Raw genomic sequence first — 16,141 nt, 5'->3', positions numbered from 1 at the left:
ATCTCAACTCCATTTTGGAGAACCCGCCAAGCTGATGTTAAAATGCCTGAATGTTTGGAGGAGTAAGAATCACATGGCACTCTTAAAGAATGGGCTGACATTGTGCTCTGCTGTACTACAAGGGAGACAGACATGGCGGACTACGAGGGAGACAGGCATGGCAGTGTCCCTGGCACAAGGACAGACCAGAGCCCAGTGCAAGAGAGACATACTCACAAATAGAGGGCATGTGACTCATGGTCAAGATGGCAGTCATGCCATAAGCAAAGGACTGGCCTGTTTTTAAGTGGCTTTTTATTCCGAATTTGTTTCCAACTCACAGACAGTTGGGAGAACACCTTCTTCACCCATCCTCTAATTGCTAACGCTGCACACATTCTCTCCTGCTCCTGGCCTGATTCCCATCACCCCAGATGATCCTCACATGGAACAGCCACACCCAGAAGCTCCTTGGCCCCAGGTGGCAGTGAAGGGTGGAGGCGCTTACTACGCTGGGCTGAGCGCAGCGCAATGCTCCCAAGCAGCCCCCAGTGCGTGCACAGAACGTCCTATCCCGCCTGTGGGTACAGCAGTAGTTTTCAACCTTTTTACACTTGGGACTGGTAAAAATAGGGGAATTGTTTCGGGGACCACTAAGGCAGAAATCACCCTGAGAATAAGCGAATTCATCTAAGATCATTGGGTCTATAATCTTCATATAATATCAGGTGGTTAACTCTTTTGTGGACCGGCATGAAATCTCTGGCAGACTGGTCTGTGGACTGGCAGTTGAAAAACACTGGGGTACGGGGTCTACCCTGCTGACACATGTGTGAGTCTGGCACTGGAGGCCTAGCTGAGAGCCTTTTTCTACCTTATCCACAGCAGGCCCAAGCAGACAACTCAGATCTCCACCAACAGCAGAATATTAGCCATCTGGGTACACACATCCATGGCGCACCATGCAGAGAAAGCCTGCACAGTACGCTGTAGCCACGTGCACCTCGGTGAACCTCACAAAGACAGAGCTGAGTGAAAGAGTCAGCCACACAGGAAGCTGCTCTGTATGGCTCTATATTTTTAAGTTAAGGGGGGAAAAAAAGTCTCTGCCTTTTGGAGATGCACATTCAGATGGTAAACACAAGGAAGGCCTGAGAGGCTGCCTCCTGGGCACAGGGCAGATGGCAGGGCTGGCAGTGCTCTGCTTCCTGCTGGGAGTGGTTACACAGGTGTCCACTCTGTGATACTACAACAGTCTGCAAACTTACTCTGTGCACTTTTCTGTATATTACATCTCAATAAAAAAGGCAGGAAACAGACCCACCCAGCTGGCTGTTGCGAGCACAGGTGCGTCCTTGAGCCTATGGATGGGGCGGGGTGTCAGTGAGCTGCCCCTGGGCTTCCTGAAGCTCTTTATACAGTCTGGCAAAGGCCAGGGCCCCTGGCTGCTCACTTTGTGTCCTCCAGCCTCTCCTGGGCATGAAAACTCACTTTCTTCCCTTAAGAGCCACTTTGGAGAGATTTGGCTTCCAAACACAGCTGGGCCCATGGTTTCTAGTGCAAGTAAATGCACCTGGGTTTTCCAAGCACCTGCACAGTCTGCGCTGTAGGCCTCCTTGCTCACAGTCCCCCTGCCTGGAGTGGGGCCACTGCAGTGCCATCCCGCCTGGAAGGAGGGGTACAATCCAACAGCTCCTCACAGGTTACACCAGGAGATTGCCACCTGGTACCATGTTGGCCTATATCTCCATGGAGTGAAGCCTCAGAGCAGGGTGGTATCATGCACCCAAATGCTCATGGCCAGGGATTCCCAGGGGACAGCCCAACGTGCCTGGCCCTGGAGGAAAAGGAAACTCAGAAGGGCCTACACATTGGCTGAAAATTTGCGGGAACATTTATAAATGGCAGCTCCTGGTACAAGTGGCTTAGTGGGGTATTCAGACATGATGCCTACTCTATCATCAGGGAAAGACCAAAACTGTGAGGGCCCTGTGCACCAAGAGTGGGCAGGGGGCATCTGGGCCAGCCTGGCCAGGGAGATAAGACCCTGTGAGGGCTCTACAAGTATACACGTCCAGGGCCACAGCCCACCAGGACACCTCTGGTCCCTCAGTCTCTTCTGAATTTACCTTCAGGGTGGTGGGAGCTGCATGAGTCTGGTATAAAAGTGCTTTTGCAGACCAGTGATGCCCAGCAGGCCTCATCCCCTGGGGACCGGCTCCATAATGCACAGACAGATGTCTGTGCTCCAAGTCCAGAGCAGGCAAGCAGGCCAGCACTGGAGGGTTGGGGCAGAGAGCCTTCAGGAGCATGGCACTGTGATTTGGTGGAGTCCTATGTTGGAGCAGCCACCTCTGAATGAAGGCCGACATCAGTATGAGCCATGCTGGCCAGCTCTGGCAGCCCAGCTCCCTGCACACCCACCGGTCTGTGCCCCGCCCTGTCCCTCCCTCTCCCCATGGGTGGCAGGAAAGCCCCTCCCAACCTGCTCTCTCACCCACTGGCCACTTCCTGTTGCCTCCTAGCCCACCTCCCGCCTAGAGTCACTGGCCTGTCACCTCCATAAGACCATGCAGCAGCACCAGAACAGAACCCCTCCCCACTCTGCTGCCCAACACCCAGCCCCTCACAGCCCCTGCTGACACAGGCTGGGCCTGCCACAACCTCGGCAAACGCACTCTCCCACTCCAGGAGTGCCAGGCTGCCCTCACTCCTGCCACTGCCTGCTGACCCCTCACTGGCCAGTTATGAGCGTTAAAGACATGGGCATCTGTGCAGCACTCCCAATGCCCCTGGAGGTGGTCACATCAGGTTGTGGAGCATCTCTATGACCAGCCTGGTGAGCTTTAGGCTCAGGCTCTGTGTGCTGCCCTGGTGACCAGTCTTTACCACCTTGCAGGAAAGTGGCTCCGCGGCCCAGGAGAAGGTCACCTGCCAGAGTGGGGTTGTGACCCCAGGACTCTATGGCCTGCAGGAGGGAAACTGAGGTTCCTCCAGTGAGAGGCCTTGAGCTCAGCCTTGGAACCCCAGCTCCCACCACTGGGGAGCTGTAGCAGGCTATGCAGGCTCTGCTCAGACCACAGGGGGCATGGGACCATGGACAGAGCCATCTCGTACGTTCATCAGGCCCTTCTTAGTGGACACCAGAGAGATGGCACCCAGCGCACCCCAGATGTACTGTCTCAGGATGGGCTGAGAGCAGAGGCCACACCCTATTCTGCTGATGGGGTGGGGCAGCCTGAGTGGCTGGGGAAAGCCACAAGGGTCTGAACCGCTACCAAAGGCCAACAGCTTGGCTTCTGTGGAACCACACTCCTTTGGGACTGCCACTGAGACCTACCTGAGGAGCTGGTGCCCCTGGGGTAGTGTCTGCAGCCAGATCACACACTGACCCCCGTGCCCATCCAGGGTGGCAATCGTCCTCCGTGTCTGCAGGCTCCAGATATGCACCAGCCCATTCAGGGACCTGTTCAGACAAGTGCAGGTGCAGGGTCAGGAGTGGGTATCAGAGGAGGGTATATGTGCCCAGCTCACTCTGCAGGACTTGTCTGGAGGCCACACCGCTGGTGGACCAGGTATTCTAGCTGCTTGAGCTTTTAGTTGAGGTGATAGCTCTAAATATGAACTAAGGGTAAAAGGAGCACATGTTCCTCTTCAAGGGGCCGCAGGCAGAGCCTGCTTCTCAGCAGAGGGGGCGAGGGCTGCCATTGACAGTACAAACTGGGTGGCACCTATAACAGAATGGGCTGTGTCCCTGCCTCCCCAAGGGGGTGAGGACCAAGGGGACAGCATGATGAGTGGGTTCTAGAAGTATGTCTGGGTGACAGGCCGCCTAAGCCCCTCAGTAGGATCCGCAAGTGAGCACCAGGCTCATTAATAGCACCCCCCAAACTTTACCCTGGGCTAGCTCCTGGGGCGGGTCAGCAGCAGCTACTCACCCTGAGAGGAGAAGTGGGCGCCCCTGCCCCTGGGTTCCTCCACAGAAATGCAGTGCGTGCACCGCTGACTGGGTACCTCGGAGGACAAACTGGGGGTCTGGCGGCAGAGACGGCGGGGCCGCCATGCTGGGCGGGGGTGCAGTCACCTGGGAATCGAGAGAGGGCGTGCCAGTGAGTGACCCACCTGTCCCCCTTCAGAAAGGCAGCAAGAGGCCTCCCTGGATGCTGCCCACCCCCTTTTCCATATGCCTACTGGACTGTGCACTCAAGGGCGACCAACCTAGTCCCAACATGTGCCATCCTGGGGTGGGCACAGCAAGTCTTACACCCTCCATCAGCCATATGTGTCCAGCACAGAGCCCTCCACTGGCCTTTAGGAATTCCAGTCCACCCAACAGCTGTACTTGCTGGCTCCCTGGCTCCCACTCACCATTCCAGTGCCATCCCATTCAGGCTGGGCAGGCCCTCCTTATCCAGACTGTACAGTGGTCGTCCTGCCTATGGGCCTGGCTGAGTCCACCTTCTGTCCAGGCCTCACTGCAGTTTCTCCCTTAAGGAGCTCACCTCAACTAGCCCTCCCAGCAAATTCAGTGGGTGAAGTCTGGACATCAGAGGAGTGAGCAGAAGATGGAGAGGAACCTCTTCCTCATATGCACTGCAAATACTGTCTGCTGGGCACCCACAGTTACTAATTGTCATTGCCACCCTTCAAGGAGGCAGTAACTTCCCCTTTACTGCTGGGGAAGGAAGGGTCTAGTGAGCTTCCCTAGCTCCCGAGGCTCAGACCTGGGTACTCCAGAGCCCGCACACTGCCAGGAGGGGCAGAGGGCCGGCACAGCAGAGTGGAGGCGTGGGACAGCGGACCGATCACCTTGCCCCTATCTAGGAGGGCTGCTATCACAGATGGGACACCCTTCCTCATATCACCGGTCCCGCTGGGACCCACCTACCCCAAAGGAGAATCCATCTAGTATCCCCACCGAACCTACCCCAACCACCCAACCCTGCAGAGTCTCTAGAACTGTGTCCTCTCAGGTCACCTCAGTCCTACAGGCTGCAAAAGACTCAGCAGCGCAGGGGTGGCTGCTTTCAACAGGTGCATGTGTGTGGGGAAGCAGGACCAGAGGCGACCTGCTCCCGCACTCAGGGTGCACCTCTGTCTGGCCGCAGGCCAGGCTGGGCTGAGGGTGCTTGGCTCTGGGACGGTTCCCCATCCACCCACCTCCAGCCTACACACAGAGCAGAGAGGAGGCCACCCAACCACTATGGCAGCCACAGTCACCAGAGGAACCAGGGCAAGTCAGACAGGAAGGGTTCTTCCAGGAGGAAGCCTTGGCCAGAACGTTGACACCTGGAGTTGGAGGGGGTCCAGGCCTAGGACAGAGGCCCACGTAAGAGGGGGCTGCAGGCCGAGGCTGGGCACATGCACAGGCAGGAGAGGTGTGGGTGCCCGTCCAGCCACCACTGCAGCTGCACCCTCTAACACCAAGCCATGCACTGTCCCTCCTGAAAAGAACCCAGGCCCTTTCCTCCTAGCCTATGTTCAGAAGAGAGCCAGAGCAGTTTGGAGCAAAAAGATCAAAACACCTAAGAAATGCCACTGTTGAAACAACTGGGGGCCCCAGGGAGCTCTAGGTCACCAAAGAGCAGAGGGCGAGCAAGGCCCAGAGCCTGGAGACCACTGGGACCTGCACTGGGGGGTGGGGAGGACCAGGCCAGAGACCGGCGGGAGGCGGTTGCCAGTACCTGGGCCAGTTGAGGTCTGGCCACCATAAGGCAAGTGGAAGTAAGGTCAGATCCTAGATCCTAATGACCAAGAGTGATACCAAGGCTCAGGAAGGGGCGGCCCCAGCCTCTGACTCCAGAGCAGATAGTTACCCCTACTGGCCACTCTACCTTAGATCTTGCCTCTGTCACGGGGTTCCAAAGAGAAGGCAAGGGTCCCTGGGAACAAGCTTTATAAATGGCCAAGTGTCTATTTCTCTCTCTCTCTCTCTCTCTCTCTCTCAACCTTTCTCACCTTTGACTAAAGGCCAACTGACTCTTTCCAAACATAAGAATGGGCTCCAGCGGGGGAGAGGAACAGCGGGGGCAGAGGGACCCAACCCATACTGCTCCATGACCCATGGCCTCTGCTCTGGCATGGGACAGGTAAGCCACCTAGAGATACTGCCAGGCCAGGGCTGCAAACCCCGCAGTGGCTACCCTTGGCCAGGCTGGCTTGGTGAACAAGTTCAGAGGAGCAGCTATTAGGCCCTCAGAAACCACTGCTTGCCCGCACTGTGCCTGCCCCATAAGAATACCTGGTCAGCAATGGGCCCAGGATTGCTGGGCCCCAGATTCAAAGAAACCCAAGAATGCGACCCCACTAAAGCACCTCAGCCCAGCAGAAAAGCTCCCATTCAGGATGGGGGCAACACCCCCCCACTTAGTCCAAGCCACAGAGTCCAAAAAGCCACCTTTGCGGGACTCCCACTGCGCAGTCCTGACACACACACACACACACCATGTTCACGCTTGTCCACATGCCCCCATGCGATCGCATACACACACATATGCATGCATGCGCTTCTGGGCACATATAGACACGTACATACATATGTGCACACACACATACACACGCAGGGCCAGCCAAAGCCCAGCCCACACTTGCCACCTGCCTGGGGCCTGACAGGAGTTTCCAGAACCTCACCAGCACAGGGCTCCCTCTGAGGTGATGAAATCCATTATCCTCTATTGTTTCCCCAGAAGTCAGGGAACAAACCGGTCACATTGTTACAAAAACCAAAATGCTCAGGCCAAAACGATGCATCGGCAATTAAGGGCTCCATCATTTCAAGCAATTAAAATAAATGCTTTATTTGAAAACTAATTAATTCTAGCTACATATTTTCCCTATGACAATATCCTGATTACTTGATTTATGACATCTAATTATTCTTTATTAATCTAATTGAGAATAATCGCATTATCCTATCTCCCCTGGCACAGGCTGCCCGAGCGGAGGCCGCGGACCCTTGCGCAAGGCTGATGTGCGATACGGCCGACGCCATCTCCTTCCCTGTTCTATCACTTGTCTCTTCCTCCCAGAGGGCAAAGGAACATGAAACTTAATCCACCGAGCACAACTTCAGATCCCGCCTGCTCTTCAAGTTGTCAGAATGAGGCACATTCTTTTAAAAATTAAAAAGAAAGACAATCTGACACAATTCGCACAACTCTGACAGCCTTTCAACTGACACTGCAAATGCTCCCAAAGGCCCTGCAGGCCCTCAGCCCACAGATGGACAACAACAGTGTCCCTCTGTGTCCCCTCAGCAGCAGCAGTCTGGCAGATCTCAGGAGAGGGGACCGGAGCACCTCCCCAGGTATGGGAGCAGCCAAGGCTGTACCCAGCACTCCCCTCCCACTAAGGTCACATGCCCTGGGCAGGCCCAGCAGCCATAGGAGCCCACGGACATCCTTCGTGGTGGAGGCAGAAGCATGTACCAACCAGGTGCTGGTGGAAACCTGCACAGCCCACGGTGGCTGCATCAGCGGATGGAGCCTATGTGATTCGAGAGGCAGAGGAGGCAGGGCCAGAGGAGGGGCTGGTGCCCAGGGACCACAAGTTCCTGCCTGATATTCCTGGGCTATTAGGGGTTCACGCCTCTGTGCCTCACAGTCCGATCCACCAGTGGTTATGAACAACAGCCCTGGGCACCTGCCCGGCACTCAGTCATGGAGCTCTCTCCTTTTATTGCAACAGGACCAGTTCTGTGAAAAAGCCTGGAAATCAAGAAAGAGCACGAGAAGTGAGCCAATGTGGGGGAGCCCAGAGACTCCGGGCACTGCCCCAGCCCCCTGGGTCCTGCCTTACCGACTGTGGGTGTGAGAGAGCAAGGACAGGCAGCATGGGATCTGGCAGTACCTCAAACAGGCACCCCTGTCCCACATGAGTGGCAGATAAGGGCACAGAACCACCTCCAGCAGCCAGGAGGCACCTGAGCATTCCATACAGCACAGACAAGGGAGGCAGCACTTTCTAGCAGGATAAATGTCCTGTTTGACTCTCCCCCCCAAAAAACAAATTAAAATGCTGTTAAAATTAAAAAACAAAATCTTTAATACAACCACTAAGTTGATTTTCAAAAAGTCTGAGACCTTCCAAGGCCAAACACTAAGTAAAAGTCAAGCCTAGTGAGGTCTGTGGTGCTTGCAGCTGGCTCCTGCCCTGAGGGCACTGGCTGTACCAGTGACCTGGAATCCCTGCTCTCAAGGCCTCTGGGCCCAGGAAAGACAAACCTTAGGGCCCTCCCAAGGTTGGTAATCTCAAAGGAGCATCCCCTTAAAGAGGAGACCCCATCTGGCCATGTGCTCAGTGTTAGACTGAACCAGAACTGAAGCTGCACCCCGAGGTGCCAGAACAAAGCCAGCCTAAGAGTTTCAGCCCTAATTCATACCGCCTTGGGAGGTCCACAAAACTTCAGCCTGTGAAGTCTCTCAGCAAGAGCCCACCTTCAATTCAGACCTTAATGAATTCACAGATACAGCTCTACAGAAAGCAAGCTTGTAGTCAAATCCCAGGAAAACAAACAAGGAAACGGCACCATGAGTTAGAGCCATGAGAAACAGCAGGAAGGAGAAGCAGACCCCAGAGCAAAGCTTTCGGGTGTATTTAAAATAAGACTGCTTAATAGCTTTAAAGAAAAAGAGGGAACTGAAAGGACAAGTAGAGAGCAAGAGACTATAAAAATCACCAATCAGATTTGAAAAAGGACCCAACTGGGTGAAAAGGTTGTTGGGACACAGATGATTTGCATAGTGCCAAGGTATTACTCTACCAATTATTTACTAATCATAAAAGAAAAAGATTCCTTTACAATGGAAACACTGGCTGTCACCACCTTCACCATCTGATCAAAACTGGCACTGCCAATAGTAAACAACTGACATCACTTATTGCCTGAGGTGATGCAAGAAGACATGGCGCCATCCACATACATCCGTGCCAACAATGTGCAGGAAACAAGCAGACACATCCAGATATGGAACTAGATAACTAGCACAGACTTATCAAAAGGTCATGGTCAAGAAAAACAACAATAGCAAAAAGCAGGGCAACTCTTCTAAATTAAGAGACTAAAGAGGCATCACAACCAAATGTAGCATGAGAACCTTGATTTAGATCCTGGATCAAAAAGGAGGGACCTGCCTGACCTGTGGTGGCGCAGTGGATAGGGCGTCGATCTGGAATGCTGAGGTCGCTGGTTCAGGGCCCCAGGTTTATCCAGTTGTGGCACATCTGAGAAGCAACTGCAGGTTGATGCTTCCCGCTCCTCCCCAGCCCTTTCCTCTCTCTCTCTCTCTCTCTCTCACTCTCTCTCTCTCTTCTCTCTAATACTAATAAGTAAAATCTTATTTAAAAAATAAATTAAATAAATAAAATAAAAAACAAAAAGGGGGACCTACAGAGGAATTGTTTGGGACAAATGAGGAAATCTGAATATGAACTGCAGATAATATGGAATTATTGTTAATTTTATTGGGAATGATAATGGTCTTTTATGTAGAAGAATGTCCTTATTACTAGGCTACAGTAGGTGAAATGTCATAATGTCTGCAATCTGTTGCAAACATTTCAAAAAGTTTTTCTTTACTTCTATTTATATACAAGTATATAGGCAGAGAGGTAAAACAAATGTGGAAAAATGCTAATAACTGATGATCACAGGTGAAGAATATATAAGTATTCATTATAAACTATTTATATCTATACTTGCAACTTTTCTGTAGTCTTAAAAATATAAAAGCACGCTTGAACCATTCAGTGGCACACTAAGTAGAACAACGTGTTGATGCTTCTCTCTCTCTTCCCTCCTCCCTTCCTAAAAAAATCTCCTTGCCAAAAAGTATAAAAGCTCACTAGGGGACAGGGAGGAAGACAAACTTACACTGCACTCACATCCAGAATAGATAAGCACACACATCAATACCATTAAAAAAGCAAACACCAAAAAGAAAAATGAGCAAAAGACTTGAACAGATATTTCATAAGAAACATAAATGGTTAATGAACACATGAAAAGGCATATAACCTAATTAATAATCCTGGAAATGCCTGTCAAAACCACAATGCGACACAATTACACTCCTAACAAATTAGGGAAAAGTTAAACAGTCTGTCAAATGTTGACCAAGATGCGGGACAACTGGAACCTCTATACCAGGGGTCCCCAAACTTTTTACACAGGGGGCCAGTTCACTGTCCCTCAAACCGTTGGAGGGCCGGACTATAAAAAAAACTATGAACAAATCCCTATGCACACTGCACATATCTTATTTTAAAGTAAAAAAACAAAATGGGAACAAATACAATATTGAAAATAAAGAATAAGTAAATTTAAATCAACAATCTGACCAGTATTTCAATGGGAACTATGCTCCTCTCACTGACCACCAATGAAAGAGGTGCCTCTTCTGGAAGTGCGGTGGGGGCCGGATAAATGGCCTCAGGGGGCCGCATGCGGCCCGCGGGCCGTAGTTTGGGGACCCCTGCTCTATACCATGCTAGAGGGAGCATAAAGTGACAATCGGTTTGAAAAACAATCTGGGACTATTTGGCACACTTTATGACCCAGCAACCCTACTATTAGATAAATACCCTAAAGTAAGTCTCACACATGTACACAAAAAGAATGTTCATAGCAGTATTGTGCGTAATAATAACAAAAATAATAATAAAGTAAAAACAACCCAAATGGCTATCAACAACAGAATGGGATACATTTAGTACATTCATACAATAAACTACTCCACAAAACTGCAAATGAATAAACTCCAATCTTACATGAATAAAGCTCAAAATCATTCATTCTCATCAAGAAACATTAAAGAAGTAAAAACCAGGCTACAAAATGACAACAAAAATGAGGCTACAGACAAGGAGAAAATATTCAAAAAATATATTTGATAAAGAACTCAGCCCTGGGGCTCTGACCGGTTGGCTCAGTGGTAAAGCGTCAGCCTGGCGTGCAGGAGTCCAGGGTTCGATTCCCGGCCAAGGCACACAGGAGCGGTGCCCATCTGCTTCTCCACCCCTCCCCCTCTCCTTCTTCTCTGTCTCTCTCTTCCCCTCCCACAGCCAAGGCTCCATTGGAGCAAAAGTTGGCCCGGGCGCTGAGGATGGCTCCATGGCCTCTGCCTCAGGTGCCAGAATGGCTCTGGTTGCAACAGAGCAACACCCCAGATGGGCAGGGCATCGCCCCCTAGTGGGCATGCCAGGTGGATCCTGGTCGGGCACATGTGGGAGTCTGTCTGACTGCCTCCTGTTTCCAACTTCAGAAAAATACAAAAAAAAAAAAAAAAAAGAACTCAGCCCTGGCCGGTTGGCTCAGCGGTAGAGCATCATCCTGGCATGTGGAAGTCCTGGGTTCCATTCCCGGTCAGGGCACACAAGAGAAGCACCCATCTGCTTCTCCACCCTTCCCCCTCTCCTTTCTCTCTGTCTCTCTCTTCCCCTCCCACAGCCAAGGCTCCATTGGAGCAAAGTTGGCCTGGACGTGAAGGGTGGCTCCATGGCCTCCGCCTCAGGCACTAGAATGGCTCTGGACACAATGGAGCAACACCCCAGATGGGCAGAGCATCGCCCCATGGTGGACTTGCTGGGTGGATCCCGGTTGGGCGCCTGTGGGAGTCTGTCTGACTGCCTCCCCTCTTCTAACTTCGGAAAAATACAAAACTAAAAAAAAACACAAAAAAAAAAAAAACAACTCATACTCAGAATATAAAAGTCAATAAGAAAAAAAAAGTTAAAGTGATTCCAAAAGGCTAAAATGAGAGACAGACAGTCGTATCAGGCAAACAGAAACAGTAAGAACATAGAGATTAGCCTGACCTGTGGTGGCACAGTGGATAAAGCGTCGACCTGGAAATGCTGAGGTTGCCGGTTCGAAACCCTGAGCTTGCCTGGTCAAGGCACATATGGGAGTTGATGCTTCCAGCTCCTCCCCCCTTCTCTCTCTCTGTCTCTCTCTCCCTCTCTGTCTCTCTCTTCTCTCTAAAAATGAATAAATACAAAAAAAAATTAAAAAATAAAAAAAAAGACTCATCTCTGTTGAGTTACCCAACACCAATCTTTAAGCCTGACCTGTGGTGGCGCAGTGGATAAAGCGTCAACCTGGAAACGCTGAGGTTGCCGGTTCAAAACCCTGGGCTTGCCTGGTCAAGGCACATATGGGAGTTGATGCTTCCTGCTCCTCCCCCCTTTCCTCTCTCTCTCTCTCTCTCTCTCTCTCTCTCCCCTCTCTATAATGAATAAATAAAAATCTTAAAAAAAAAAAAAGAACGTAGAGATTGAAGTACTGATATCAACAAAGCTGAATTCTAGCCAACAAGCATTAGATTTGACAAAGCCAGATGCTTTCTAATATTAAAAGCTGAAATTCATAATGAATATATAACACTTATGAATATCTATGTACTAAATTCAGAGATATCACATTTATAAAGCAAAAACTACAGGAGATGCAAGGATTCAGAAAAACTCACTAATGGCTCTAAGTACTAGTCCGATTCAGCAGCCAATAATAAGCAAGGAGGAAGACAACTCAACAGGAAGGATATTACTGATCTATATGGAACTTTACACTCTGATAACAGAAACTACACCTTCTTCTTAAATGCACATGAACATCTGTAAAAACTGATTATACTGGGTGTCACAAAGAAAACATCAGTAAGTTCCATAAATAGGAATATAATAAACAATATCCTATGACTATCATGCAATTAAACCAGATATTAACAAAATGAAAATCAAAAGGTCCTTAGAACTAAAAATTTTAAACCATTTATTAAATGAACTTTAGATAAAAGGGGAAATACTTAAACCACAAATTTTAAAAACGACAATAAAGAAACATTACATACCAAAATCCATGAGATATACTTAAAGCTTCAATCAGAAAAAAAATAGGGACCACTATCACAAATATCACACAAAAATAGTAAATAAAATATTAGCAAACAAAATATAACATCAAGTTAAGAAAATAACACATGATGACCAAATGAAATTTATTCTAGAAATATAAGGTTGGTTCAATTAGGAAATCCACTAAAGTCATACATCATATTAATAGATAAATAGAGAAAAGTTATATAATCATCTCCAGTGATGCTGAAAAATCTCTGACAACATTCAATATCTATTTTTTACCCAGTTAAAGAAACAGAAACCAATGAATTTCATAAAAATGATAAAATATGCACATACAAACCCTTTTTAGTTCTAAATACAACACATTATTTTATGAAGAAATATTGGCAGTATTTCCACTAAAATGAAAATACCCCCTGTCTACTACTCAACATTATACTGGAGGTGTAAGCCAATTCAATTAACCAAGAAAAGTCAAATTAGAGGTATATGAATTGGAAAAGAAGAACGTAAACTTGCCCTGGCTGGACAGGATTGTTCCAAAGCACTGAGGTTGCTGGTTCAATCCCCGGTCAGGGCACATACAGGAACAGATTGATGTTCCTGTCTCTCTCTCTCTTTCTCTCTCAATCTCTCCCTTCCTTAAAAAATAATAAGTAAACATTTTTTTAAAAGGGATGTAAACTGTTTTCTAAATGACATGATTATATACATGAGAGCCCTAGATAATCAATAATAAAAAATTTCAAATATTAAAAAAACTTTTCATATGGTAGCAGGAAATAAAACAAAGAAAGTTCAGAAAGAACAACAAAGCTGGAGGTACATGCTATCTGATATCAAACTATATTACAAGGCTATAGTAATAAAAAAGGCATGACACTCGCATAAAAACATAGAGAGCAATCAAATCAAATAGAGAGCCCAAAAATGAACCCATACTTATATGGTCAATTAATATATGACAAAGGAGGCAAGAACATACAGTGGGGTAAAGACAGTCTATTTAATATATGGTATTGGGAAAACTGGATAAATAGATGCAAAAAATAAAAATAAAACTAGTCGTCCTTTTTACATCATATACAAGGATAAACTCAAAATGGATTAAAGACTTAAAATGTAAGGCTAGAAACAATAGAACTCCTAGAAGAAAACACAGGCAGTAAAATCTGACATTTCTCTTAGCAACAATTTTTTCTGATATATGTCTTCGGGCAAGGGTAGCAAAAGAAAAAATAAACAAATGGTATTGTACATCAAACTAAAAAGTTTTACACAGCAAAGGAAATCATCAACAAAATAAAAAGACAACCTACAAAATAGAAGAAGATACTCACCAATGAAATATCCAATAAGGGGTTAAGAGCCAACATTTATAACAAGTCAACACCCAAAAAACCAAACAATCCAATTAAAAAATAGAGAACCTGAATAGACACTTCTCCAAAGAGGACATACAGATGGCCAACAGCCATATGAAAAGATGCTCAATGTCACTAATCATTAGAGAAATGTAAATTAAAACAACAATGAGATATCACTACATACCTGTCAGAATGGCTATCATCAATAAATCAACAAACAAGTGTTGGTGAGAGTGTGGAGAAAAGGGAACCCTCCTGCACTGCTGGTGGGAATGCAGACTGGTGCAGCCACTGTGGCAAGCAGTATAGAGTTACCTCAAAAAATTAAAAATGGAACTGCCTTATGACTCAGTGATTCTACTTTTGAGCTTTTGTCTGAAGAAACCCAAAATACTAACTTCAAAAACATGTATGTATCCCTATGTTCATTGCAGCATTATTTACAATAGCCAAGATATGGAAGCTATCCAAAGGCCCTTCAGTAGACAAGTGGAAAAAAAGCTGTAGTACATTTACACAATGGAATATTACTTGATCATAAAAAAAGAATTAAACATTACCATTTGGGACAGCACAGATAGAAATAGAGTATTATGCTGAGTGAAATAAGTCAGTCAAAGAAAGACAAATACCATATGATTTCACTTATATATGAAATCTAAAGAACAGAAGAAACATACAAACTTAAATTACTTATAAATACAAAAACCAGATTGATGGTGGCCAGAGGGGAAGGAGCTTGAGGGACTGGGTGAAAAAGGCAAAGGGATTAAGAAGTACAGACTGGCAGTTACAAAATAGTCACAGGGATATAAAGTACAGCATAGGGAATATAGTCAATAATATTGTAATAACTATGTATAGTGCCAAGTGGGTACATAAAATATACTTTGTAAAGTATATAATTGTTTAACCACTATGCTATATACCTGAAACTAATACAAAATAATATTGAATATAAACTGTAATTAAGCAGAAAAGAAAGGCCTGTGGTGAATCAGTGGATGGAGTATAGACCTGGAACACTGAGGTCGCCAGTTCAAAACCCTGGGTTTGCTCAGTCAAGGCACATGGACAAGTAAGCAGTGAACAACTGAAGTGAAGCAACTATGAGTTGATACTTCTCGTTACCCATCCCCTCTTCTCTCTCTGTAAAATAAATAAATAAAATATTTAAAAGAAAAAGAATGATTTATTTTTTTAAAAGGAGCTCAAGCTTCCATACACAAATAGCTGGTTTAAAAAAAAATCCCATTTACAATACCAACTAAGAAGATAAATATTTAACAACATTTTTTTTCATTTTTGCATGTCAAAGAGATAAAAGTCTAGTATCTGTGAAATATATAAAACTCTTCAAAATTAAGGAAAGACTAAAGTCCAAATAGAAAAATGGGCAAAAAACATATAAACAGACAATTCACACAAAAAAATATGAAAATAGTCCTTAAACATATAAAAAGGTGCTTAACCACACTGATGAAGAAATGTAAACTAAACTACATTGAGAGGCTTCCGGTTCTGGCCAGGATGAAGTTAGCTCATTATAGCCTCTCTGACTGATTGCAACTAAGAACTCTGGGAAAAATATAAAAAAGCAATTACCTGAAACCCCTGAAATGTGAACAATGGCAGACGGATTCCGGTGGCAAGCAAAAACTTGGAGAAGTGATCTGTACTGGGAGAATTTCCTGTTTTTATTTTTATGTCTTGGGGTATTGCCCTGAGGAGAGTTCCAGGTTGCATACCACAGGGCAGCAGTGGCTAAAGCTTAGAGAGAAACCCTTAAGTGATGTACAGAGAAAAGTCTAAAGAAGTGAGTAGAAATCCCTGATGGTTTGTTTTCCTCTCCCCTCTCCGTGCAGTCCCTCACACGGGTCCTAGACAGGGAGCTGTGTGGAAGAAGTGACTCTGTGGGCAAGCCCCATGTCTCTGGC

General features: G+C 47.1%; 1 protein-coding gene across 1 annotated transcript in view; it reads right to left on the bottom strand.

Annotated features, from left to right (window-relative positions):
* The window catches only part of GNB1L (G protein subunit beta 1 like), a 64,932-nt gene that overhangs the window by 30,880 nt on the left and 17,911 nt on the right, over positions 1–16,141 (bottom strand). The window contains exons 3-4 of the mRNA XM_066365365.1: positions 3,918–4,063; positions 3,320–3,445 (exon numbers count right to left, since the gene is read on the bottom strand). Coding sequence (XP_066221462.1) covers positions 3,320–3,445; positions 3,918–4,042 — 251 coding nt within the window. The 5' untranslated portion in view covers positions 4,043–4,063. The remainder of the gene's footprint in view (positions 1–3,319; positions 3,446–3,917; positions 4,064–16,141) is intronic.

This window comes from Saccopteryx leptura, chromosome 2 (assembly GCF_036850995.1).
Source record: "Saccopteryx leptura isolate mSacLep1 chromosome 2, mSacLep1_pri_phased_curated, whole genome shotgun sequence".
Lineage (NCBI taxonomy): Eukaryota > Metazoa > Chordata > Mammalia > Chiroptera > Emballonuridae > Saccopteryx > Saccopteryx leptura.
Note: the sequence above shows the minus strand (reverse complement) of the source record. Positions and strands in the feature narration are given on the sequence as shown.